Here is a 26,166-nt window from a genome sequence, read left to right on the forward strand (position 1 = left end):
TTTGGATATCTTGCCCTTATCCTTGGAACGTCACTAGTTCCTTGGATATCTTGCCCTCTCCTTGGAACGTCACTAGTTCCTTGGATATCTTGCCCTTATCCTCGGAATGTCACTATTTACTCTTGCGGTTCTTAGTCAGGTCAGCTATTTCTCATGGTCCTTAGTTTAAATCAATTAACCCTTTTTACTTCTCTCTCACAATCCACCCTTTTTCTTATGCCACGCTACTTTGATTTATACTATTTCCTCCTTTTCTAGTGCTAACAGCAGAGTCTTTGCCTCTCTATATTCCTCCTGCTGGTCATACTGTACTCTGCAGGCCATCATGGTGATGTCGTTCTTTGTCAGGGCTGTCTCTATCAATCGCTGAGACAACCCCCGTATGCAGGGAATGATACAACATCCGAATAGACACATCAACCCCATCACAACTACCACTGATGTTAGGGCTGATGTAGAGATGTGCTTCCATTTCCCAAACCAGGAGTCTAGAAACCCGGTCCAGGAGGTGTCTACCCCAGAGTTTTCGGCCAATTCGATAGAGAGGGAGGTGAGACTTGCTAGGGCTCTTGATACAGACCCATCAGGAGCAGTGTTGTTGGGGATGTAGGTGCAACATTGTTCCCCAAACATCACACACACCCCCCCTTTCTCAGCCAGGAGCATGTCCAAGGCTATGCGATTTTGCCAGGCCATTAGGCTGGTAGCTGTCAGTTGTTCCGCTAATCCTTCAACCGCATCTCGAGTGTAATTTATAAAGTGTTGTTGATTGTAGTACAGGTAGTTGATCCAGTCCACATTTTTATTAATTGTGGACCACCAGAAGAGTATGGACTCAAAGCCAGCAGCTATCTGGTTTCTGGCTTTGAATTCATCGGGTACCCCTCTTGGCACCCCTATTGCATCTATATAGATGTGTGTGTCAAATGATCCTCTCACCTCTCTCCTTTGTCGTCGGCCTCCTTCATTGAGTTCGACCGCATGCTCTACTGCTATGGTGAAGGGCATCATTAGTTGTGTAAGGGTACAGGTTCCCGTCCATGACCCTGGTAGCCGGGGCCACAGGGTATCCTCTCCGCACCACCACCAGACATCGGCTCTACTGACTATCTGCTTTCTCAGCCAGGAGCTACTGAACAGTGACCCCTGTTCCTCAGCTGTAATGTTATACATCTGATTGCAGTTTAGCACCTCCCCCATTTCCTGTCCATCTGGGTTATATCTTGTATAGCACTCAAATCCCTCCTCCCCTAGGGGAATGGTGAATGGCGGAGGTCGAGGGTCTTTCCTTTGGCCCTTCGTGTTGTTGTTACTAGCCGGGAATAGGTAATGGTATTTCTGGCAGGTCTCATTCTTTGGTATTATGGGATTCGTGAATAGTTGTAGTATACATGACATAGCCCCAGGTGTCCTATTCCAATTCAGGGGAAATGGTACGGGGACCAGCTGAGGCTTAGCTCCGGCGCAGGCGTAGCAATTGGTTTGTTGCATACTTCTGGCCCTGTACATCATCCAGGTAAGCCAGGTGTTGGTTCCCTTTCCCCCTGTTGGTATTCCCTCCCCATACAATTGCATTAATTCTATTTCTCCTGTTACTATCATTATATTTAAATCCTTAGGCTCATACTCCGTGGTGACATTGCTGACTACAGGTGGTGCTGGGGTAACCCAGGGATCCCTACTCTGACTGTCTTCTATCTGGAACATTCCCCCCTTATCCTCATATTTTACCATATATCCGTCCCGTTCTACCTTTATTTCAAACCTCAGGCATGCGTCCTTCCCTGTTTTAGTGCACATATCCAATACCTACCACTTTCCTTCATTTGAACCCTCTGTATGCTTACATATACACGTCCTGGCAATCCCTCATTTGGGTTTTGATATACTCTCCACCTATCAGTTTGATAGGTGGGCTTATGCCACCCCCCTCTAGATGAAGTGAATACCTCGTGCCAATCTTTACAGGGATGGGTGCATACATACATCCTATGACCACACCACCATTTTCCTTCACATACATCAAATGGGATGGTGGTGGCCCTTCTATTCTGTGGTATAGTTATTTTTATGCATGTTACATTACTCACAACCTGGATAACCACCCAGCACCCGATCCACCAGCACAAAGTCTTCATTTTCCGTGCGGGGTCCTGGTGAATACCAAAGTCAATGGCTCCTTTCCTCCACGTGCCGTCTACGGGCTGATGTTGTCTGGTGGGGCCTCCACGGGACCCTTAAATCGACTTGCGTGTGTCCACCCTTTTTCTTTTGTTCGTACTGCTGTCTCGGTGGTTAATAACACAAGGTAGGGTCCAGTCCACCTAGGTCGCAACTTTTCTTCCTTCCACGTTTTTATTAGTACCCAGTCTCCAGCCTTGACTGAGTGAATCGGAAAATCCAGTGGCGGGCTCTGGGCCAATAATCCTTTAGTTTTTAGTTCTGCAAGAGATTGGGATACTGCCAGTAAATAGTTCCTTAAGAACACGTCGTTCCCTGGTATTGTTGGGATCCCTTCTATCTTTCCTAAGTACGGGAGCCCGAATAACATTTCATATGGGGATACCCCTATATCTTTCCGAGGTGCCGTTCGGTTTCTTAACAAGGCTAACGGAAGGCACTTAGTCCAGGGGAGTCTCGTTTCCTCTACTAACTTGGTGATTTGGGTCTTTAAGGTGCCATTCATTCTTTCCACCTTTCCGGAACTCTGGGGATGCCATGGTGTATGCAATTTCCATTCAATCCCTAATGCTTCACATATCATTTTATGTGTTTTGGAGGCAAAATGGGTCCCTCTATCTGAGTCTTATGTTTCCACAATCCCATATCTGGGTATAATTTGCTCCAATAATACCTTGGCTACCGACTGTGAGGTGGCAGTTGCTGTAGGGAATGCTTCTACCCATCTAGTGAAATGGTCTACTACCACTAACAGGTATTTCCATCTCTGTATCCGGGGCAACTCGGTGAAGTCTATCTGTATTCTTTGGAAGGGTCTTATTGCTAATGGTTGTCCTCCTCCTGGGACTGCTCTCATGATTTTTTTTGTTGATTCGCTGACATATTACACAACCCCCTATGACTTGTTTGGCCATGGTATACATCCCACGGCAAGCGTAGGTCCTGAGGAGGGTATCACAGAGGGCTTGGGTTCCCCAATGGCTTTGCCCGTGCAACCTCCCTAATAACTCCCTTATAATTTCTTTGTTCAATAGCTGCTTTCCATCCGGTGGTGTCCACCATTTCCCATTTGGGGTACGCCGGGCTCCCATTTCTCTCATGTGTTCCTGCTCTTTTTCACCAAAGATAGGTATCTTTTCCTCTGGTTCCCTTAAAGGTATCAGTGACATCATTTCTACCGTCTGATCTGTGGCCGCTCTCTTTGCCACCTCATCCGCTGCCCTATTTCCTCGGACTTCCAGGGTGTTACTCTTCTGATGCCCTGCCACATGTGCTATGGCTACCTGTTCTGGTTTCTGCAAGGCCTCCAGTGTCTGTCCTATCAATTGCTCATGCGCTAATTCTTTCCCCCGAGCTGTTATCATTCCTCGCTCTTTCCAGATCTTCCCAAAGGTGTGTACTACCCCAAAGGCGTATTTTGAGTCGGTATACACTGTTCCTTCCTTTCCCTCCAATAGTTCCAAAGCTCTCATTAGTGCATATAATTCACAAGATTGGGCTGACCAACTATCAGGCAGCCTGCCACTTTCAATTTCCTCCATAGTTTCCCCATTCACTATACCGTATCCACTATGTCTTTTTCCATCTATACAGTGTATACAACTGGACCACTACTCTTCCCTCTACCGGTGCTGTGCCTATTCCCAATTGTATTTGTAAATCTCTGCCCATTAAATTTACGCCAGCTTGGGGTACTAAGATCAGGTCCTCTACCGCCTCCCGGTTTTCATACCTTACATTCACTCCTCCTATCTCGGGAGCTACCATCACAGTTCCCCCTACCCCGGTAATTTTTACTCTCCCTTGTCCTGCCTCCGTACCTGTTGGTACTTTGGTCACACTTGATCGCTCCGCTCCTGAATCTACCATGAACACCGTATCTTCTCCTTGGGGTCCTATTTTTAAATTTACCAGGGGCTTCCTTCTATAGTCCCTCGACCCCAAGGACGAGAACCCCTGACCCCCCCTATTCATTTTCCATCATACTGTACGTGCGGGACTCCGCTACAAGCTCAGGGCACTCCCTTTTGAAGTGTCCTTCCTTATTACAAAAATAACATTTTGAAGGCCCTGTCCTCCAACCTTGTCCCGTACCCGTATTTCCCCGGCCCCTGCCGTAACCTTCTCCATATCCCCCTCTTCTACGGCCTCTGCCGCCTCCTCTCCCTCTGCCTTGGGCGTAACTCCCCCGCCGTCCTGTACTTCCCTGTTCCTTGTCTACTACTTGCTTTACTGCCTGTAACATAATCTTTGCCTTTCCCTTCTGTTTCTCCTCATCCCTCCGCACGTACACTTTCTGGGCCTCCGTAAGCAACTGAGGTAGTGATCTCTCATTCCAATCATCCACCTTTTCTAACTTTTTCCTCACATCAGGCCAGGATTTAGTCACGAAATTGGCCCTGAGCAGTTGTTGTCCTGCCTCTGATGCCTGCTGATTACATGCCTGTGTTTCTACGTTGCTGTCTCCCTCATACTCCTCATTTGCTGCCTGACGGGTCCCATAAATCTTTCTGTCCCTGAGGTCCTGCAGCCTTTTGATGTCTGCTTCTAGTTCCCGTGCTTCTTGCTTCATCCTTTCCTTTTCCCGCTGCCCCCTTCTCTGTCTATATTCCTTTATGTCTTGCTCATCGTTCCAAGTTGTGACTTCTCCCTCTATCTCCACTATTCCCTTTTACCAAAGGGCACTGCTTTGTTCCGTCCTGGCTGGAATAGGGAGGGGGATACCCAGGGTCCCATAGGCTGGGGTACAGAGTTGATTTTTTTTCTCCTGAAGCTCCTGACTTTCATGCTGTTTTGGGGGTCTTTCACCCTTGTTTGGGGTGGTATTCTTTTCCTGCTATGCTTTCCTCAGCCTTTCTCCTTCTATTCTAAACAATTTAAGTACGTCTAGTTATTTTTCCTTTTTCGTTACTCGGGTTTCTGATTTATCCTTAGGCTTATAGTTCTTAATTAACACTCCCATTTCATCACACATGTTTATATCAAAATATAAATATATCAAAATTTATATCAAAATTTATATCATATTTATATCATTCCGTGGGCCATTTCGTAACCAATTGTTTTGTCCTTTTTTTTTCCATTTCTCAGAGTGTTTTTTTAAAAATATCCTCTTTGGATACGGGGAACTTCCTACTTAGTAGTTCAACTGCAGTTATTTTATTCATTGTATTCGTCTTATATTATTTTATTCATTGTATTCGTCTTATATTAAGTTAGTGCACTTGGTCAGTCAGTTTAAATGCAGTCCTTGTTCTCACTCCGTTCCGTCTCTATAGTCACTATGCTACCTATTACGCTATTTCTATCTTCTATAGTTCTACTATATTCCTTTAATATTTATTCTGAGGCATCGGCAAGCCTGTGATTCCTGTGATTCTTTCAGGATTTATTCTTCGCTTTCCCCTTACAAGCATAACAACTTTCCTCCAGATTAGGGGAAGCTTTTGAATTAACAAACACATTTAATGCCTGCCGTACTCAATCCTCATCGGAGCCCAGTCGTGGCCACCAGACTGAACTCCCTTTTATTGGTTCCTTTGGCCAATCAAAATAACAGAACTTAATAATTTTTGTCTTCTCCAATCCCTGGGTTTTCCCTGCCCCCAATGGCTCAGCATTCGCCCCAACGGACTATCAGGCGGAATGCGGGGGTTGGGCTTACCGCCCTTCCCCTCTCTTTTGGGCTTTCCGTTTTCACTGCCCATCCTCCCGATCGGAATTCCCCTCCGATCATTTATTCTCCCGATCGGAATTCCCCTCCGATCTTAGCTGTAATCGCCCGAGTAGTACTTAATAGTCAGTTTTCTTACCCGGGTCTTGTGCACAAGAATCACTCGATTTAGCTCCTCGCGATTTCCTGGTCCTCCCACTTGTTTCTCGAGTCTCTGGTCCAGGTATCACTCGCTCAAACCGCTGACGGCAAGCAAGGAGTCTGAGACCGCTGAACTCAGCGGGGTGCACCGTCCCTTCTTCCGTATACTCCCGTCAGCCGGCCGGAGTGGCGATCCCGGACGAGCCCCCAAGTTGTGAGATGCAAATGTGAGTGCTCACAATTACGATGCTCGAGACAATCTAGAGAAACAAGTATTTTATTTGCAAGTCTGCAGAGTTGGGTGCCTTCCCTCTCAAGACACACCGAGGTCGGGAAAATCCCTTCTTTTTATTCACTTCACTTTACAATTGTCACATCTTAAATTCCTCCCCTTCGGGCTCCTTCCAATCGGAGCACTGAGGTGCACAATCTACCGTCATCGCCCCTGTTGCCTCCCACATCATACATCGCATGTACATTTAAATGAGGCATCTTGTCATGCGGGGCGTTTTTGCAATATTCATTTATCTCATTAGGCATGCGCAGTACAGAGTAGTTCATGCCCTCTCCCCTAGTGCTCTGGTCATCTTGCCCTCTCTCCTAGTTCTTTGGATATCTTGCCCTTATCCTCGGAATGTCACTATTTACTCTTTGGATATCTTGCCCTTATCCTTGGAACGTCACTAGTTCCTTGGATATCTTGCCCTCTCCTTGGAACGTCACTAGTTCCTTGGATATCTTGCCCTTATCCTCGGAATGTCACTATTTACTCTTGCGGTTCTTAGTCAGGTCAGCTATTTCTCATGGTCCTTAGTTTAAATCAATTAACCCTTTTTACTTCTCTCTCACAGTTCTAATACTGTTCTCTATCCAAGAAACACTTTAATGGATTATGCTGTGTCCAGGAGAAATTAATTAAAAATAATACTGAGGAATATCATAATGTAGAATATCACTTAATGCAGCCATGCCAAATTTTTCTGTCCAGTATTTTAATAATGGCTATTAATAAATAGTTTAACACTTATTCTTAAATTTGAAAGGAATTTCATGATATCAGTCGACTTTATTATTATTAAGGGATATTAAGGGACTGATCAGAAAGGAGTCAGCATGGACCCAATGGCATTCTTTGCTACAATACATTATGTCTTTAAAAAGTAAAGTACAATAGCGATCAGATTGCAAGAATTTCATCAGTAAAGATGAAACGCTTTTTGCTACATCAACACTGCCATGAAGATTCACGTGGATGTTCCCAGGAATTGAGGGCCTGAGCTATAGGGAGAGGTTGGGCAGGCGAGGAATTTATTCACTAGAGCGCACAAGGCTGAGGGATGACCTTATAGAGGTGTATAAAATCATGAGGAATAGATACCCTGAAAGCACAGAATCTTTTACCCAAAGTAGGGGAGTCAACAAGAGGACAATGGTTTAAGGTAAGAAGGTAAAGATTTAATAGGAACATGAGGAGCAATGTTTTCACACCAAGGGTGATGGGTAGAGGGTATGAGCTGCCAGAGGAGGTAGTTAAGGCAGGTACTATAACACTATTTAAAAGACATTTGGAAGGATATATGGACAGGAAAGTTTAGAGGGATAGGAACTAAACACAGTCAGGTGGAACTAGTATAGATGGGGCATTTTGGTCGGCTTGAACCAAAAGGCTGCTTCCCCACAGTCTAACTATGACTCTAACACACAGATTTTGACAATGGTCAATAGGTGCAATTGGTCACCATGCCTTTCAGGAAGAGAAGTCACTCGGGGTTCTTATGCCAAATCCATATCCAACATTTTCTATTTTAATATGGGTTAGGGCAGACCAGCCTCAATTGTATGGGCCTGTGACTGTGGCTGTATATTTTCCATGTGCAAAATATAAAGGTACTGAAGCTAGCCTTCAGATAAAGGAAGGAAGAAAATCAAGTGTTCGTGAAACAAAAAAACGGGTTCATTTCAGATAAATTATATAAATTAGAAAAAGGATTATAATTTAAATTTAGTTTTCCAAGTTTAGATTAAATGTTTAAATCCTTGTGATAGCACCTTTGCATTTATGAAGAATGTTTTCACCTTCCTAGAAATGTAAAGTGTGGCAAATGAAATGTTTTATTCTCTCCACACAACATTTCGCCAATGAGTGACCACTTCATTTTTTTTGCTGGCGTTCACAGAGGTTAGGTGGATCATGACTTCAGGAGCACGCCATGCTTTGGAATGGGGTTAGAAATTCAAAAGGACAAAATAGGGTTTCAAAGTAGCATTTCAAAGGGTGGCTAGAAAAAAAGCAGCACTCATTCATCAAAATATTAGCCCGTGAGCAAAATAACCCACTTCTTGAAGAATTTGAAAAGGCAACCTTCTGATAGAGCCAATTGTACTTTCAATGAATCGCAATGACAAACTGTCACATGTAGATCTAAATACCACATGAGCAAAATGTATGCTGGTTTCATGAGTGATAAATGCTATGAGAAATTATGTCCACTTAACATTCCAGCTATAGGAATATTTCATCAACACTATCAACAAATAACTCCTCAACTGTCAGGCAATTATTATCAGTACAAAACTTGCTGGAGCCAAAATCAAGTCACAAAGAGCCAGAACAGACTGGACAGAGGAGAATCATTCCCTTTTACATTGAATAAACTGTGTCTAAGCTAACTTTGAAATACACAGAGATGAATATGCCAGAAATTAAATGACAGGAAATTGTTCCCTTTAATCCAAAATAAACTGCACAGGTACCAGTATTAACACTTACCATTCATGTAGTAATTAAACTAATAATCTTGTACATATTGTGTATGTTAGTCCACTCCAACGCTATACTTCAGCTGATGGATTTTTAATGGCAGTTTTGTTAGTTCAATTCATAAAAAAATATACTGTACGGTACCACTAACAGGAATTACAAATTCCTGAACAAAGACCAAAGACCAATTCGCAGTCGGCATTCTTGGAGTTTGCTGTGTTTCAGTAACAATACAAGTTATTTTTCCAGCATCAACAGACACAAAACAGTAAAGCTGTAAGTAACTCATCGCATTAGTTTTCCGTAATGAAACCAAAAATCAAATTTTGGTGATCTGTGTCAGATCATTTCAACTAAAAGCAGAAAGGAAGTTATAATCAGTATCATTTCGTGCAAATTTTGAAAGGGATGATGATAAAATGTTCTAAACTTGAAATATTAACTAATTTATTCTGTTCTCTCTGAACAGAAAAAGTGCCATATGCATGTATGGTGATTTCTTCACAAGCATCTAAATGTCATTTCAAAAGTCTGCACTAAAAACATTTTGCGTTTCACTATTAAAATTCCCAAGCCTTTTGTGCCTCTCTCTCATAACCATGGAGACTATGCAAAGAAAGGATTGCAGCAAAATCAGAGATTTCTAGTAATATGAGTGCACGCATTGAGCCTCTCACCCCCTTAATGGCAACCTGCCATATTTTCCCATCAGAGTAATGCAGCAATCAAGGATCCTTTGACCTTCCTTCCTTCGCCATTTTCAGTTCCACATTATAACATTATCTTTCTCACACTCCATTTATCGAGATCAAAGTTCATTGCACTTGTCTCTGACTTCAACATATTCATCACCTGTAGATTAGTGTAATGGTGTCACTCATGTTATGCGTCATGCTTTTGTAGTTACGCCCCTTTAGCTTTTGAGTGACCACTGCTTGCGAGATTCGGGTTAGTGTAAGTGGAACGTGCAGGCGTGAGATCGTGCTTGCTATGTAGTTAATAAAATCTTTGGGTCGTTATCCAGGTGTAAGGCTTCTGTTATTGTACGGTCACCACGACATGGTGTCAGAAGTGGGATAACGTGGTTATTTGATCGCTGTGTTCAAGTCCTTGGGGTTGATACAAATCCGTATCTCGTCTCTGTTCTTCTTAGCAGCGACAACCATTGTGGAGACCCAGTCCGAGGGGTCAGATATGGGAGTAAGCACACCCAGAGACGCCATTCTGTTAAGTTCACTTTGAACACGATCCCGCGTAGCGTGGGGATTCTTATGAGCCGGACGAACAACTGGGATTGCCTCAGGGTCAATGGTAATTGTGTACCTGACAGGTAGCTTGCCCAGCTTATCGTTAAACAAATCTTTGTATTGTGTCAGAATCTGATGTGTAAAATCAGTCTGTAGTCAGAGGACAGACAGAAGGGCTGAAAGTGATCAAACCCATGCCTAGGCATGCATCAGCATCCAGTAGGGATGGTACATTCTCACATACCACATAAAAATCCAGGATGTGGGCACGTGAGTTGAGACAGCAACGTAACTCAACTTGGCTGATGGGGTGTACTTGAGTTCCAGCAAACGAGACAAGTGATGCAGCTGTTGGAAATAAGATTTCTGTGTTTTTCAGCTTCTGGAAGACAGCCAAATAGATAACGTTGCAGCGCGCTCCCGAGTCGACTTTGAGATAAAGGGTTTTGCCATTAATGAGCAATGCGACCTTGGGATCTAGCTGTTGGTGCACTGAATTAGACAAAGCATGTATATCAATCTCTGCACTTTCGCCAGCTGTTTGTACTACCATGGGAACTGGGTGTGAGAACTCAGAGATTGAACCTTCATCATGGGCAAGCGAGTTGACCGACTGTCTCGTTCGAAATCTGTTACGGCGTGATCGACAACACTTCATGAAATGGTTTCGTTTGTTGCAGAATCGACATAGTTTTCCATATGCAGGGCAAACAATACCTGGTGCTCGTGGATTCTTATTGAGGATGGCTCGACATTGATTTTCTCAGCAGCCCCACTTCCAGCAGAGTGATTTTGAAGTTATCTCTCTACTTTTCAGTCCACGGATCCCCGGGTAAACTGCCAACTGACAAGGCAGTCAATTCACCAGCCAACAATTCAGGGAGTTTGCTAGACACTGGAATTTTCACCACATCACCAGCAGCCCGGAATATCCCCAGTCTAACGGGCTGTCAAAAGTGCTAAACAGCTCATGGAACGTTCGTACAGAGCAAAATCGGACATATTCCTGGATCTGCTTAACTTACGCAACATCTCCCGTGACCCCATCTTGGGTTCACCCACTCAACGTTTATTGTCAAGGCAAACCTGTGCCACAGTGACTGCAGCCAATCAGCCACTTGGTCCCACAAGTGTTCCACCGGAGAAGGTTCAATCCAGGTTGCAACAGAAGCACGACATTCAAAAACGATGGTTTGACAAGACAAGTAGGCCACTGCCACCGCTGACCAAAGGACAGGTAGTCCGCTTACAGACTGACAGAGGCCATGACCGTATCGGAGTAATTTCTGGAATTGCTTCGGAGCCACACTCATATATCGTTAGTGCCGATGGCGGTACCTACCGACGTAACAGGCGACACATCCTGCCTGTGAACGAGCCAGTTCCTCCTCCGTATTATCCAGATCGTAAAAGTTCACTTCCGTATGCGCCTAGTAACACTCGCATGCTTTTGCCAGCAAAACAATCCATGTCTGCAACAGCTCCTCTGCCTGTTCCATCTTCGCATCCATATTCATCGCCTGTTCCAGTTTCCTGCTTCGTCTCCAGGGACGTTGATTAATTCTCCCTCGCCTGTGGAATCACCTGCTCTCTCCCCGGATAAGAAGAATGGAGATGGTCTCTATCGTACACGCGCTGGTCATGTTTGCAGGCCGGTTGTGAAGTATCCGGACTATGTTTAACTTTCCTCCAGTTTGTCATCGATTGTTATACATGACGTGCTTAATTTATGGGCCTGTATCGCTGCTTTAAGAGGGGGGATGTAGATTCGTGTAATATTGTCACTCATGTTATGCGTCATGCTTTTGTAGTTACGCCCCTTTAGCTTTTGAGTGACCACTGCTTGCGAGATTCGGGTTAGTGTAAGTGGAACGTGCAGGCATGAGGTCGTGCTTGCTATGTAGTTAATAAAGTCTTTGGATCATTATCCAGGTGTAAGGCTTCTGTTATTATACGGTCACCACGACATCACCATGAGCTCAAAGCTTAGAAGCTACTTACATCCTTCCATATTTGCTTGAAATCAACATTTAATATAAAATCACATTCACTATAAAATCACATTCACTTACTTTGTCTTCACTCCTGCTCTTTATAGACGAGATCTTGCTTTACATTAGTTCTTCACTTTGCATGCGAGTATACTCTTTGCTCAAAGCTCTTGTGAGAATAATCTTGCTATAAACATCCTCAATCTTAAGTACTTAATTTGTTGCATGTCAACCCACTTTGTGGAGACAATTTGCATATTTCAGTGCATTATGAAATTAACAAAATTCAAGACTTTTGAAATGAAATTTAGATGCTTATTTTTAAGAACAATTCTTTGTTCATTTACATACAAAAGCCCCTCGGTATTTAATCAAATACACTGTGCATGCTTAATATATTTATAATACATTCAGTGGGAAGGGATAGTAAAATAATTTAAACATTATTTTGTAACATGCATATGCTTTTTGAACATGATATTTCATTATCACTTCAATGTGCTTTTCTTGAACACTATTGGAGACAAACCTGCAATGACTAGAACTTTATCCTGACTTTACAGAGCAGAATAGTTTCTCCTTTAACAACCTCTATTGGAAGGATAAAATCTCTAAATTTATTACTTGGATTTTTCATACGCTCAAATAGACGTTGCATAAAGATTTTACATTTTCACCAATGCACTTTGCTAAGAACCTGGGCACAACACCGAGATGTGATTGCAATAACTATTCTTGCCCATCAGTGACATGCATAGTAACAAAATTGTTGGCTAGAGAACGTCAGCTCTTGTTGTTATGACACCATTTACAAAGCTCAAAGATGACAGTTATTGGTTACCCCTAGACATTCATAATTCTAAAGATCAATAATTTTATTTAAAGATTATCTGTACCTGATGGCTCAACTGATTCAAGCAACTGAATGATGAAGCAAGGAAGTTCCAAAGTTTGATCGTTGATCATTGCTAAGTTAAGTGATTTCAATTAAAGCACACTAATCAGCAGGTAAAGAAGATAAGTTAGGCTAATTTTCTCGTGTAAAAATAGAAGGCAGTTATGTACTATCATTTGGCGGTACAAGGAATGGTTATATATACATGCAACATTATCTAAAACAATAATTGTCTCTATACTGACAAAATACTTGCATGCTGATACGATGAAATCTTCAGTAAGCAGTTTTACCTACATTTTAAAATTCTGGATGGTAACACTGTTTTGGCCTTAAACATTCTCACTAGGTACTGTAAACCCTCTCCACATTAAAATAAATATGAACAAGAAACACTGTGTAATTTATAGTGAGAAAGCAGAGAATAAATTAATATAAAGGGAAGCTGTGCTCTGATGTAACTGATGGAAGGTTAAGTCCAGTGGCAATATTGTGTTGGTTCAAAGCATTTCCTTCATCTCCACTCATTAAATAATTAAACAGAAAGCTCTGACATTCTAGAGCACCCTACCAGCCAAATACAGAAAAAAAATTACGTAATGTAGGTTCTTTGACAAAGAACTCCCACGCAGGGTGTCTCTTTTATAAGCCTTGGTACATTTTTAGTCCTTCCAGGTGAGCAAATTGCATGTGCACTTGTTCAAAGGAATAATAAAATACGGTAAAAGAATGGATTGAGGTGACTTTCAGTTTCTGCTGTTTCTTCTTGCAATGCAAGAAAAATCTACAGAGTTTAAACTCAGTAAATAAGTTAGGTCTAAATGACCTTTGAAATTATCAGTTTACTGAACTTCTTTACAGAAAAGCTAAGCTGTACAAATCATTAAGGTTCAGATTAAATTGTTAGTTTAGTTTAGAGATGCAGCATTGCAACAAGCCACTCGACCCAACAATTCCATGCTGACCATCAACCACCCATTCACACTAGTTCTATGTTATCCCACTTTCACATCCACTCCCTACACACTAGGGGCAATTTACAGAGGCCAATTAACCTAAAAACCCGCACGTCTTTGGGATGTGAGAGAGTAGTGGAGCACCCAGACGAATTCCATGCGGTAACAGAGAGAACATGCAAACTCCACACAGACAGAAACTGGGGGCAGGATCAAACCCGAGTCTCTATTGCCATGAGGCAATGGCTCTATCAGCTACCACTTACTAGTAAGTGCTCGCAAAGGTCTTGGGTGCTACTGGTTGGCAGGTACAAAACAAAGGAACAGGATGGCTCCTGCTGCTGATTGATATCCAGTTGGTCCTCAAGGAAAGTACGTATAGACATGGGGTGAGGGCAAGGTTGTACCACCACAGTTGTGCCATCGTCTATCACCCGATGTATCACTGCATCAGCTTGTATATGGTGATATATCAGATGGCATCCTTCAAACCAAACACCACCTTGTCTCACCTCTTTCCAGGTGGGGGGGGGGGGGGGGAGGGGGAGAAGCAGAAGAGGAAATCAGAGTAGAAACAAAATAAAACAGAAATTTGCATTTTAAAATTGATGAGATAGTTACATTTTCATTATGAGTTTAAATTCTGTGGAAAGCTGCATGGTAAAACGAAAACATTGGATTTATTTTCTGAGTATATTATGGGGAGTACCACCCATAGGCCAATGTACCCAAAATTCATGGATAATCTTTCATCAATTTTCTGTCCCTCTGTCCCCCATCACGAGCATAGACTCAGAAAATTACAACAACAAACAGACATTTGTATGTCAAATAGCACCAGCGTGCACTGGATAAAAGGAACAGTTGGTGTCCTCTGCAGCACAGAACAGTAAAGGGGTCGTTTTTTCCCCCCACAACTTCCAAATTACAACACGGAAAAGAGGATGCTTACTCAAGAGTAAAGGATTGAAATCCACCTTATTTTGTAAGATAGAGATTCCTTAGGTTAGTTGCTGCAAACAAAGAGATGCTTGCACAGAAAGGATTCCAGCAAAAGGTACATAATTTAAAAACAATTATGCAAGCACTGGAGGAAGAAATTTGGCCATGACAACTGTATCAGCTAACTGGAGCTATCTACTGCAACCCTGATCCTCGAATTTTTCCCTGAAACAGTGACTTTTTTTTTAAAGCAAGAGGTAGGTACTGTATAATATATTCAAAGTAAGAGTAGTCTCCTGGACTAGATTAATCAAGAAGTCAGAAAATAATTTTCCACAATTTCTCTCCTTAAATGGGCTGGACATTTACATTTCTTAATCTCTCCACGGAGATTACATAGCTTCCCACTGGAATAGGATAGAGATGCATTGTAATGTGCAAGATATCACATCAGTGTGGGATAAACTTAAATGGACCTGATCTTTTCCTGTTTGTCAGTTTTCACATCCTTGTATGGATCCTTTTCATTTATATTCTTCACTGTTAAATCTTATCCAATTGCCTTTAAGTACTGGTTTAACCTCTTCCTGAAACATACATAAATTCACAGGTATTGGTTATAAAGCTTCCAGGTTTGAAGCAAAGGGGATTTAGGAATATTGTCAGGAAGACAGGTTTTAGATTAACCTGATTGTCACATCATTCTGTTTTTGCTATCGTGAGACCTGCTCGCTTGCAATCTTTCTACAACTCTGATTCTAGGGATCACAACTGAAATGAATATGGACAAATTCCATCAAGGTACTGATGAGTAGAGGGCTTACCGCACAGAACTGCAGTGGGAGAAAGACCATCTCATCAGGGGGCAGATGAAGACCCACCTTAGCTGGCATCAGCCATTTTCCGCACACCCACCTGACTGAAGACCACTTCTCGTAGGTTACAATGAGCTAACACAGAAGCAAACCTATCAAAATAAACCATGTGGCTTGAAATCAGATTCACACCATAGTTTTTGCAGGTTTCTGTGTCCCACTGGAACTCAGCAATGCTTGTTATTGTGCAAGGGGAGATTGTGTCTCAGTTCATTTTTTTGATGGTTCTATCATTATCGTCCTTGCATTCCACTGCTGACAGAGCAATGAGCATCTGGGCAGCATAATAAGTGGCCATGATGATGGCCCTGGAGTAAGGCACAGGGAAGCAGAACTTATTGACTGCGATGGTGAGGTCGGACACCATGAAGAGCACAGCTCCAATGCAGGCACATAGCTTAGTCCACGTCCAGAGGTCGTTGAAGAGTTGCATCCCAGCAATAGCACGCCAGCCCATGAATCCGATCAGAGAGATGTAAACTGCCACCAGGTAGGTGAAGGGACCAGAGAGGTACGAGTACAGCAACAAGTAAGAGATTCCGCAGATAACCATCACCACACAACCAGGCACAGGCTTCAAGGGCTTCATGCCAAAGGCTGAGGAGTAGAGGACGTGCGTGATGGCAAACATGAGCAGGCCTGGAGAGTCAGCAAGAGAAACTAGTGTAAATAAAAGGCAGACGCAAGGAACCACAGAAGCTGATTTACAAAATAAAACACAAAGTGCTGGTGTGCTACTTATCTGACACCCTTTTGTCTAATTTTCATCTCTAGCCGTTGTCAATCAAATCACGCCCCCCCCCCCCCCCCTCCTCCCCTTTCACCTGTATCCAATTATCACTTGACAGGCTTTTCCATTCCCCATCCCTCTTCCAGCTTTTTCCACCCCGACTACCATCTGTCTGAAGATGGGTCCAGACCTGAAACATTGGCTTTTCATTCCCTCCAGAGTTGCAGCCTGACCCGCTTTGTGTGTTCTTTTGTAAATAAAAGGCTTTCCATTTAAAATAGTGCATATTAAAACAGAATAAAAAGTTCAAACTTTTAGACAGAAGATGTAATGAAACTGTCGAAAATGTCTCTGCTGGGAAATAACGTTCTGGGACTCAGCATGAACCAAACTGATCAGAATGATTCAATGGTGCTTTTAATGATTCTGTTCTGATTTCCAGTTTCGAGTTACATGATTCTAGATAAGGATACAACAGGTTTCACCACACACCGGTTAGAGAAAAATAAACACAATACCGAGTAAAGTGAACCCTGCTGGGAAAATGTGTATCTATGGACAGTCCATGATTAGGTTCACCTCCTGTAGCCTCAGACACAGAATACACAAACACTGTCCATAGTCAAAACAAAAGCAAAAAGCAACCTAATGAGGAATCAAGAGGTTATGAACAGGCCCAGAAACATCCACAGGAATTGTTGGCTTTGTGAGAGTGTCTGTTTTGTCAATTTTTGAGTTATTTCAAAATGTAAAATATTTTTGTTTAGTCAAGGGGGTAGTGAATCTGGGGAATTCATTGCCACAGATGGCTGTGGAGGACAAGTCAATGGATATTTTTAAGACGGAGATTGACAATTCTTGATTAGTAAGGACGTCAGGGGTTATGGGGACAAGGCAGGAAAATGGGGTTGAGAGGGAAAGATAGATCAGCCATGATTGAATGGCGGAGTAGACTTGATGGGCCGAATGGCATAATTCTGCTGCTATAACTTATGAAAACATTTATTTTGATTTATATTTTAATCCAGCACACTCAAGACATGGGTAGTGCCAAACTAGACGTTAGATATTATTCTTATTACTACTTGAATGCATTTTTACTTCACTATTTTTTTAAATGTTACTTTGTAGAATAATAAATTTATTAACATAATCAACATTTAATAACATACTATAACAACATTTAAAACACATGTGGATCAGGATAGATAGGAAAGGTTTAGAAGGAAGTGGAGCAAATACGAGCAAGTGGGACTAGTGCAGATGGAGCATCTTGGTCAGCAAGGGCAAGTTGGACCAAAAGGCCCGTTTCCATGCTCCGATAACACCACCTACGATTTTGTAGGATTTCCCATGATCAGGAATTTGAATCTCAGGGAAGCTCCACTTCCAATTCGCAGCCTCACACTGTACCAAATGAAATGCCATTAGCATTTAATAATAGATCAGAGATTTAGTGTTAGTAAATTACTGTGTTAGCAAATTAAGGATTCGGCAAAATTATGTTTTAAAAGTTCTTTGTTGGAAAATGCAAAGGAGTTGATCAGCCTGTGGTCAGAATGCCAGAACAAGGGCTGTGGTGAGTTAGTCATAAGAGACATACGGCGTGGAAACAGGCTCATCAGCCCAACTTGCCCACACCAACCAACTTGCCCACACCATCTACACTAGTCCCCTAATCTGGGCAAGAGACAGTGCGTCTACCTGATCTATTCCTCTCACAGTTTCGTATACTTCAATAAGATCACCCCTCATAGTCCTGCGCTCCTTGAAATAGAGCCCTCCTTTGCTCAACCGCTCCCTTTAGCTCAGGCCCTTAACTCCTGGCTACATCCTCATAAATCTTTTCTGCACCCTTTCCAGCTTGATAACATCATTCCTATAACATGTTGTCCAAAACTGAACACAAAGGGTACGTAGGTGCATGGGCCCAGAGGAGATGACAGGGAGCACAGGAACGGGGGTCAGACATTGGGAACTCAATCCATCCTTGTACACTAACTAAGACGTCACACCTTCTCAAGAATCAGGAACCAGAGGAATCGAGAACCAGAGGACACAGGTTTAAGGTGATGGGGAAAAGATTTAATAGGAACCTGAGGGGCAACATATTTTTTAACATAAAGTGGGGTGGATATATGGAACGAGCTGCCGGAATAGGTAGTTGAGACAGGTACTATCATAATATTTAAGAAACATTTGGACAGGTACATGGATAGAGTAGGTTTAGAGGGATATGGGGCAAACACAGGCAGGTGGGACTAGTGTAGATGGGTCATGTTGGTGGGAGCAGGCAATTAGGCTGAAAGGCCTGTTTCCATGCTGTATGATTCTGACTCAATATCTGCCAACCAGGATCGCACGCAGTTGTATTAACACAGGAATTGGTGTGGAAGCACTGTGGCGCTTCCGTTAATAGAGCGGAAAGGAATACATTTAATCTTTTCAGGCATGTAGCCTGTGCTTAAAGCATGATTTTGGAAACACTCACCGTGAATAAAGTAGCCTTGCTCCTGCCAGATGAGAAATGCATCCCCCAAAGCAGAAAATATCAGGCCTGCCAAGATCTTTCTCGCATTGGGCTGCGTTCCGAGGAAGTTGATTCCATGAGCCAGCAAGAACACCCAGAGACAGAAGATAGGGAGACACTTGATCAGTGCGCTGAACCACGATGGACTAGAGGTTGGCAGCCAGAGGACAAAATATACACAGGTTGCCTTAAAGAAAGGCACCAGTTTAGGTCCCTCACTTTTAACCTACACATGGGCAAACAAAAAGAGAAATACAATGTTACTACACTGACACCAGAATTTCTGTACACTTACCATATATAAAACAGAAACAAGGGCAGGCAGATGCTGCTTTACCAAGGAACGACACAAAATACTGGAGTAACTCAGCGGGTCAGTTAGCATCCTTGGAGAACATGGATAGGAGATGTTTCGGATGGGACCCTTCTTCAGACTGATGGGTCAATCAGTCAACAAGAAACATCACCTACTCATGTTCTCCGGGGATGCTGTCTGACCTGATGGGTTACTCGAGCATTTTGTGTCTTTCCTACCATACAAAACAGATTTTTTAAATTGAATTCTGCTTTTCCGGCAATCTTTCTTGACCTTCTCAATTTTATCAATGTTATTGTGGTCATAACTAAAGAATTTCATTTATTCTTAAACTGCAAGGTTCAATAAACACACTCCCACTTCCCTTCAGTGTAATTCTGCTGAAATCGACTCATCACATTGAGAAGAAAATGTTCCTCAGGTTCAGATGACCGTGGAGTTCCGTCACTCCTGCCCCCCCCCCCCCCCACCCCCTCCCAGCCCCAGCCCCCGCCCCCAACTTATCCTAACTTTAAAACTCAAAGTTGATCTCAACTAATCACTCTCCCCTGAATTATGCCGTCATGTCTCAAGCAGAGCCCTGGGAAACGATAACTAAATCTAGAGCACACTCTGCCTAGGATTTTCCAATCATTAATTAAAACCAGGAAGTTCTGCACAGCACAACCCGAGTTTCTGATATGTGCTCCTAGAATGTATAGTTTCATATCAGAGAACATTATTCCGATTACGTTAACTCTTAAACATTAAATTTAATTTGTGGTGTGTGGGGATGAGAGAAGGTGACAGAATTAAGCTTGGTAAAGAATATTTTAATTCACACCCCAGAGGACTTACTGCCTGAACCTGCTAAATTCCAAAAAAGGACACAAAATGCCAAAGTATCTTAGTGGGTCAGGCAGCATCTCAGGAGAACATTGATAAGTAACGTTTCGGGTCGAGACCCTCCTTCAGAGAAATGTCAGAAAATTTCAATGCCTCATTATTTTCCAGTGAATGTGAAAGCAAACTCCTCTGCATTCACTGCCCTGGCTCCTACACAAAGAATAGGCATCTGGGACTTGGTGCCAGCCTATGCAACAGTACCTCAGACAAGATTAGCAGCACTAAGATCCGAGGGAAAAACATACACGCTCTCCATGATGCTTGATTAGAAGCTAGAATAACGCCGTAACATGACACACAACTGTGACGTCTGAATAGAAAACTCTGGAAATACACAGCTGGGCTGACGGGGAGATCATTGACCTGAAATGTTTGCTCTGTTTCTTCTTCCACAGGAGCTGCCTGGCTTACCGATTGTTACCTGCATTTGATGTTTTTATTTTAGATTTGCAGTTTTTATTTTTATTTTCATGCACGAGAAATCAATCGACATCTTGGCAGCAGTACTGCTCCACATCTGTGCTTCCTGTTATTTCTCACTGCCCTTCAACAAGAATCTGCTGACTGCTCAATATTTCTATCTAGTAAGGCCACCTTAACAGGAAACACGAGACTGCTGATCGAGGACTATTTTGTGGATGTCTGAGGTTTCACTACTGGTTTTAGGGAGGAAAAAGGTCATGTGTTTGTATCCATGTGAATAACACCACTGCAAGATTCATATCCTTTATACTGTAGTTTGCAAAAAATGTCAGAACTCCTGCAGGCTTGTGGTTCTCTTTCTTCTCATGGAGAGTCGTCGTTTATTGTGACACTTGAACCCACATCACTTTCAGTATTAATTTTGCACAGGTTAAATGAATGGCAGACAATGCCAATGTTGGCGTCCATTTCTATTGTAGTTCAATATCCCCGATCGGTATACTTCCACTGTCTGTCCTAAGTGATGTTTGCTTACTACTAGTATAACAGTAAAAGAATTAAAAACCTTTCCTCAATTCATATTTTAATCACACCCTGAATTTTTCAGGCATTGCCAACTCATTGACTAGCATCCCATCCATGAGCTTGAACATTCACTTCTTCCATTACTATCATGCAATGACAGCAATGTTTAGTTTAGAGAAACAGAGCAGAAACGGGCCCGTCGGCCCACTGACTCCATGCCAACCAGCGATCCCCATGAAAGAGCACTATCCTACACACTAGGGACAATTTCCAATCTTTACCGAAGCCAATTAACCTATAAACCTGTACATCTTTGAAATGTGGGAAGAAACCCAAGCACCTAGGAAAACCCACGTGGTCATGGGGAGAACGTACAAACTCCATACAGACAGCACCCCTAGTCACGATCAAATCCGGGTCTCTGGCGCTGTAAGGCTGCAACTCTACCACTGCGCCACCGTGCCGCTCATCTGGAAGGTGATTGCACCCTACCCACCAAACCCCTCTGACGTGCAACTTAGAGGGCAGCAGCTGCACAAAAGTCACCAACTTCAAGTCAAACATCATTCTGATTTGTAAATTTTTACCACCACTCCTATATGTTTGCTGGGTCAAAATCCTAAACCCTCTTTCCTAACCTAATAGCAGTGTGGGAAGCCATGTACTCCAGTAGCTCAACTGTAGCTGCACAACACCACTTCTCAAGTACAATCAGGGACAGATAACAACCGCCAGCTCAAGGACGGCAAGTGCTGGAGCAACTTGACTTGTCAGGCAGCATCTCTGGCAAACACAGGTTGGGAATATTGAGCACTCCATTTTTTGGTAAACAATCTCCCTTTTTTTCTTCCCCTCTTGACCTACCTGTGTGTGTACTCATCTCTCCCTGCTCTCCCCCCGCCCTCCCCCTCCCATTCCATTCACTTCGTTCCTCTGGTTTCACGTTCCATACCTCTTCTACCATTATCTCCTACTTTTTCTCTTTTCATCTATGGTCTTTGCCCAATCATCTTCCAATTAAAATTCTCCCTCACCTGTATCCACCCATCACTTGCCAAGCTTTGTCCTGTTCCCACCTCTTCCAGTTTTGTCTCTTCGACTTCAGTCTGAAGAAGGGACCTGGCTCAAAATGTCCCTATCCATGTCCTCCACAAGATAGACACAAAATGCTGGCAACTCAGCGGATCAGGCAGCATCTCTGGAGAAAAGGATTAGGTGAGGTTTCAGGTCGGAATCCTTCTTCAGACTGCTGAGTTACACCAGCATTTTGTGTATTTTTTGATAGACAACAAATGCTTATCTAACAGCAACAAGCACATCCTGCATATGATATTCAGTATGGATAAAGAAGTCAGTGACAGTCAATTTGGTAGAATCAGAACTGAATGTCATTGGACAAGTTATTGGTAAGTGAATGTTACAAGTTTTAATGCTCACCATCAGTGCCATTAGGAGAGGATAAAACTGACCTGCTCTGCACCCCTTTCATGTCCTACTGAGCCTGTATATTCTATATATAAACTGTACTGCCTGATATAATAAACTTATGTTATTGCTTTTTTTTGTTGCCCATTTAATATCGCTGCAATAGACCTTCTGGTCTACCAATGTGACAGTGATCTATCTATGTATATGAATGCTGGCACTGTTTCCGTCTGCAACAATCAATGGAGTCACCAGCCATTAAATCTACTGGGGAAAAAAATGCATTAATTTTAAACTCTGCTTTGTCCCGAGAAAGTGACATGAACAGTTCTTTCTCTACATATTAACAGGATGTAACATTTCTATAAAAAAACACCAAATAAAAAAGAAAATGCTAATTTCAGCAGGTCAGCCAATTTCTGAGGAAGTAGACTTATTGCATCAGCGTTAATTTTGTATAACCAGATGCTTGATAGATAGGCAGATAGATATTGTAGATAGGCAGATAGACAGGCAGGCAGACAGATTGATAGGCAGGCAAATAGACAGACAGAGCAAGTGTTGAAACAGTCCCTTTGGCCCACTGATTCCACAGCAACCATCGATCATCCAATCACACTAGTTTCTACGTTTTCCCAAGTTTGCATCCATTCCCTATACGCTCTAATTAATTTACAGAGGCCAATTAACCTACAAATCCACACATCTTTGGGATGTGAGAGGAAACCGGATCTGCCAGAGGAAACCCACGTGGTCACAGGGAGAATGTGCAAACTCCATACAGACAGAACCTGAGGTCAGGATCAAACCCGAGGTCAAGATTGAACCCGGGTCTCTGGCACTGCTAGGCTGCAGCTCTACCAGCTGCGCCACTGTGCTGTCCCTCTAAGTACGCACTGTTTATTATTTCCAATTCATATTTGCAACATCTACAATATTAGTAGGAAGGGGGAATGATGGGCACAAAGAGGCAGGTGGCCAGGGCATAGGGTGAGAGTTTTAAAGCAGAGGCTTATATCCTTCATGATAATTATTTACATATTGTACCTCTAATCTGGCAATACTGTTATTAAAGAAGTCCACCAGTCAGTCAAAATACTATTCAGCTATTTTTGATGATGGATATCGGTCGGCTTTCTTACCCTCTCTGTTTGCCGTTTTCTTTGAAGTGTTCAACATGGAGAACAAGGGGGTGTATTTGATAATCTGGAGAGGATTTATTGCCCATGTTTGACTGATGCCACATGACTTCATAGCAGCCTGGATCTACTGTTGAGGACTCACATGGACTTCCCTCTTCCCACCTGTATATGATTGGGCCATCTGTTTTGCAGAGTCTATCTTGTTTAGTTTAGCGTTGTTTAGTTTAGCTTAGTTTATTGTCACGTGTACAGAGGTACAGTGAAAAGCTTTTTGTTGCGAAACTGGTGGAAATGGGGAAGTCTGGAGACACAAGAAACTGCACATGCTCGAACCTTGAGTAAGAAACAAGGTGCTGGAGTAACTCTACAGGTTGGACAGCATCTCTGGAGGACATGGATAGGTGACATTTTGAGATCCTTCTTCAGACTGACGTACGGATGGGGGTTTGATTGGCAGATGGTTGGATAAAGGGTAGAAATGAAAAGGAGACAAAGGGTGACAACAGAGATAAAAAGGAGGCAAGACTAAAGGGTGTCAGATAAGGAGAGAAGAAAATTTAAAACCCGAGGGAGGGCATAGGTAGAACTGAACAGAGATGGGAGAAGGGGAGGGAAGGAGAAGTGGGTGCTCATTCAGATGGGGGGTTGGTATTACTGGGGAGGTCTGGTACATTGTATTTAAGGTATGATTTCTTGAGCAAAAACATCGGCCTGATATGCCTTCTCTCTTTCAATATAGCCGTTATTGTACAGCTGCCTAACTTGCTGGGATATTTCATATTAAATTGAAGAGGCAATCCCACTGTAGGTTCTGCAATCACACCCAATGCAGTCCAGGAAAGGATGACAGATTTTATGCCCTGAAGGACAGTTGGGAAACAAATACTTTTTTTTTTTACAACGCTGTTACTTTTACAGTCATCATTAGTATGTATTCTGTTAAATAGGCCAGGTTATTAACCGAATTTAAATTCCGCAAATCTAGTGGGAATAGAACTCGGGTCTGGGGACTGACAATCAATGCATTTGGTTGACTGGAACAGCAACAAAGAAAACATATGCCGCAAGTACAAAAACATCCGAAATAAAAACAGAAAATGGTCAAAAATAAAAGTCGAGTCCCAACTGATGGAGAGAAGAACTGTTTCAGATCGGTGACTTGAGCTGGCGAGAGGATCAGCGGCGTGAAACGTTGTTTTCCTCTCTCCCTCAAATGTTGCCTGAACCTAGCTGAGCACTTCCAGCATTTCTGCTGTCGCCTCTGATCTATAACTCTGGCAACTCTCAAGCACTGCGTCATTTTCTCCATGTTTTTAACCCAGCTTTTCCTCCATCCATCTCTCCCCGCAAACTCCTGGCGTCCAATAGCATCTGCAGTCACCCGACCACGCATGTATCTGTTTCTATCACATGACAGCTCCTGTCAGAACAAAAATAAACGCGAAAGAAAAATATAAAACCCAGAGGAAACATGCAGGAGAGAGTGAACAAAAAAAGAGCTGCCGCCACCTGCAACATGCATGCAAATGAAAGCGGCAACATGCAAACAAATAACCTGTCCTGTGAACTTGATCCGCCGCCCTCCACACTCTATACATTTAATAATAGCACGGCCACAATTATGATAACTCAGCAAAAAGTTATACAGATATTTGAGGGCCCACCGAGAGATGCAGCTCGGCGGGATGAAGTTTTGCCTCACGGCCAGGTAAACAAAGGCTGGTCCCATCCCAATCTGCGGGCCCTAGCCCGAGGGCGTGGGCGAGGGCGAGGGCGAGGGCGAGCTCACCACGGTAACCGGCGACACCATCCTCCTCTCTCTCTCTCTCTCCTTCCCGCTCGCCTCCTCTTCCTTCCGTCCTTCGTCCCCGCACCTCCTCCTCCAGATCCGCTCCGGGCTCCGTTCCCACCGCCGGGATGGATTGATGGATGGATAGATGCCTGCCTGTCGGGCGCCCGTGCCCCGTGCCGTGACCACTGCTGATCCAGTCCTGCTCTTGGCTTCGTCCCGCTTCTGTTTCTCTCCGGCTCCCCTGACGTCACGGGGGGAGGGGGCCTCCGGGAAGGGGGGGGGGTCACGTGACGTCACACTGACCGCCAGTAAACCCCGAGGAGGTGTGGGGACAGAGTGGGACCCGCCGACACCGGGGCTGCCCCAACGCCAATGATAATGCCTTCCACAAGAGTCGCTGCCTCAAAGAGGCAACCAGCATCATCAGAGACCCACACCACCCTGGCCACACTCTCATTTCATCCCTGCCACCAGAAAGAAGGTATCGGAGCAGCTTCTTCCATACACTCTCCAAATAATCGTCAAACTATATAAACGAAGCCATTATTTTTGATTTTGCACTATTATTACTTAATTTATTTGTTTGCTTTATATATATATATATATATAGATTTTTCCCCTTTTTTTATCATGGGTTTTACAGCGTACTATGTGTACATATCTAGGGAAATAACTGCAGATGCTGGTTCAAATTGAAGGTAGACACAAAATACTGGAGTAACTCAGCGGGTCAGGC

The 26,166-nt window shown here is 43.2% G+C and overlaps 1 protein-coding gene across 1 annotated transcript; it reads right to left on the bottom strand.

Moving 5' to 3' along the window:
- Positions 1 to 6,308: 6,308 nt before the first annotated feature.
- On the bottom strand, positions 6,309 to 25,574 carry tmem86a (transmembrane protein 86A). Its single transcript, XM_078415431.1, has 3 exons — positions 25,428 to 25,574; positions 18,884 to 19,148; positions 6,309 to 16,301 (listed from the first exon to the last, which is right to left on the bottom strand). The coding sequence occupies exons 1-3, from the start codon at positions 25,446 to 25,448 to the stop codon at positions 15,868 to 15,870; spliced, it is 720 nt and encodes a 239-aa protein (XP_078271557.1). The 5' UTR covers positions 25,449 to 25,574; the 3' UTR covers positions 6,309 to 15,867.
- Positions 25,575 to 26,166: the final 592 nt, after the last annotated feature.

This window comes from Rhinoraja longicauda, chromosome 18 (assembly GCF_053455715.1).
Source record: "Rhinoraja longicauda isolate Sanriku21f chromosome 18, sRhiLon1.1, whole genome shotgun sequence".
Taxonomy (NCBI): domain Eukaryota; kingdom Metazoa; phylum Chordata; class Chondrichthyes; order Rajiformes; family Arhynchobatidae; genus Rhinoraja; species Rhinoraja longicauda.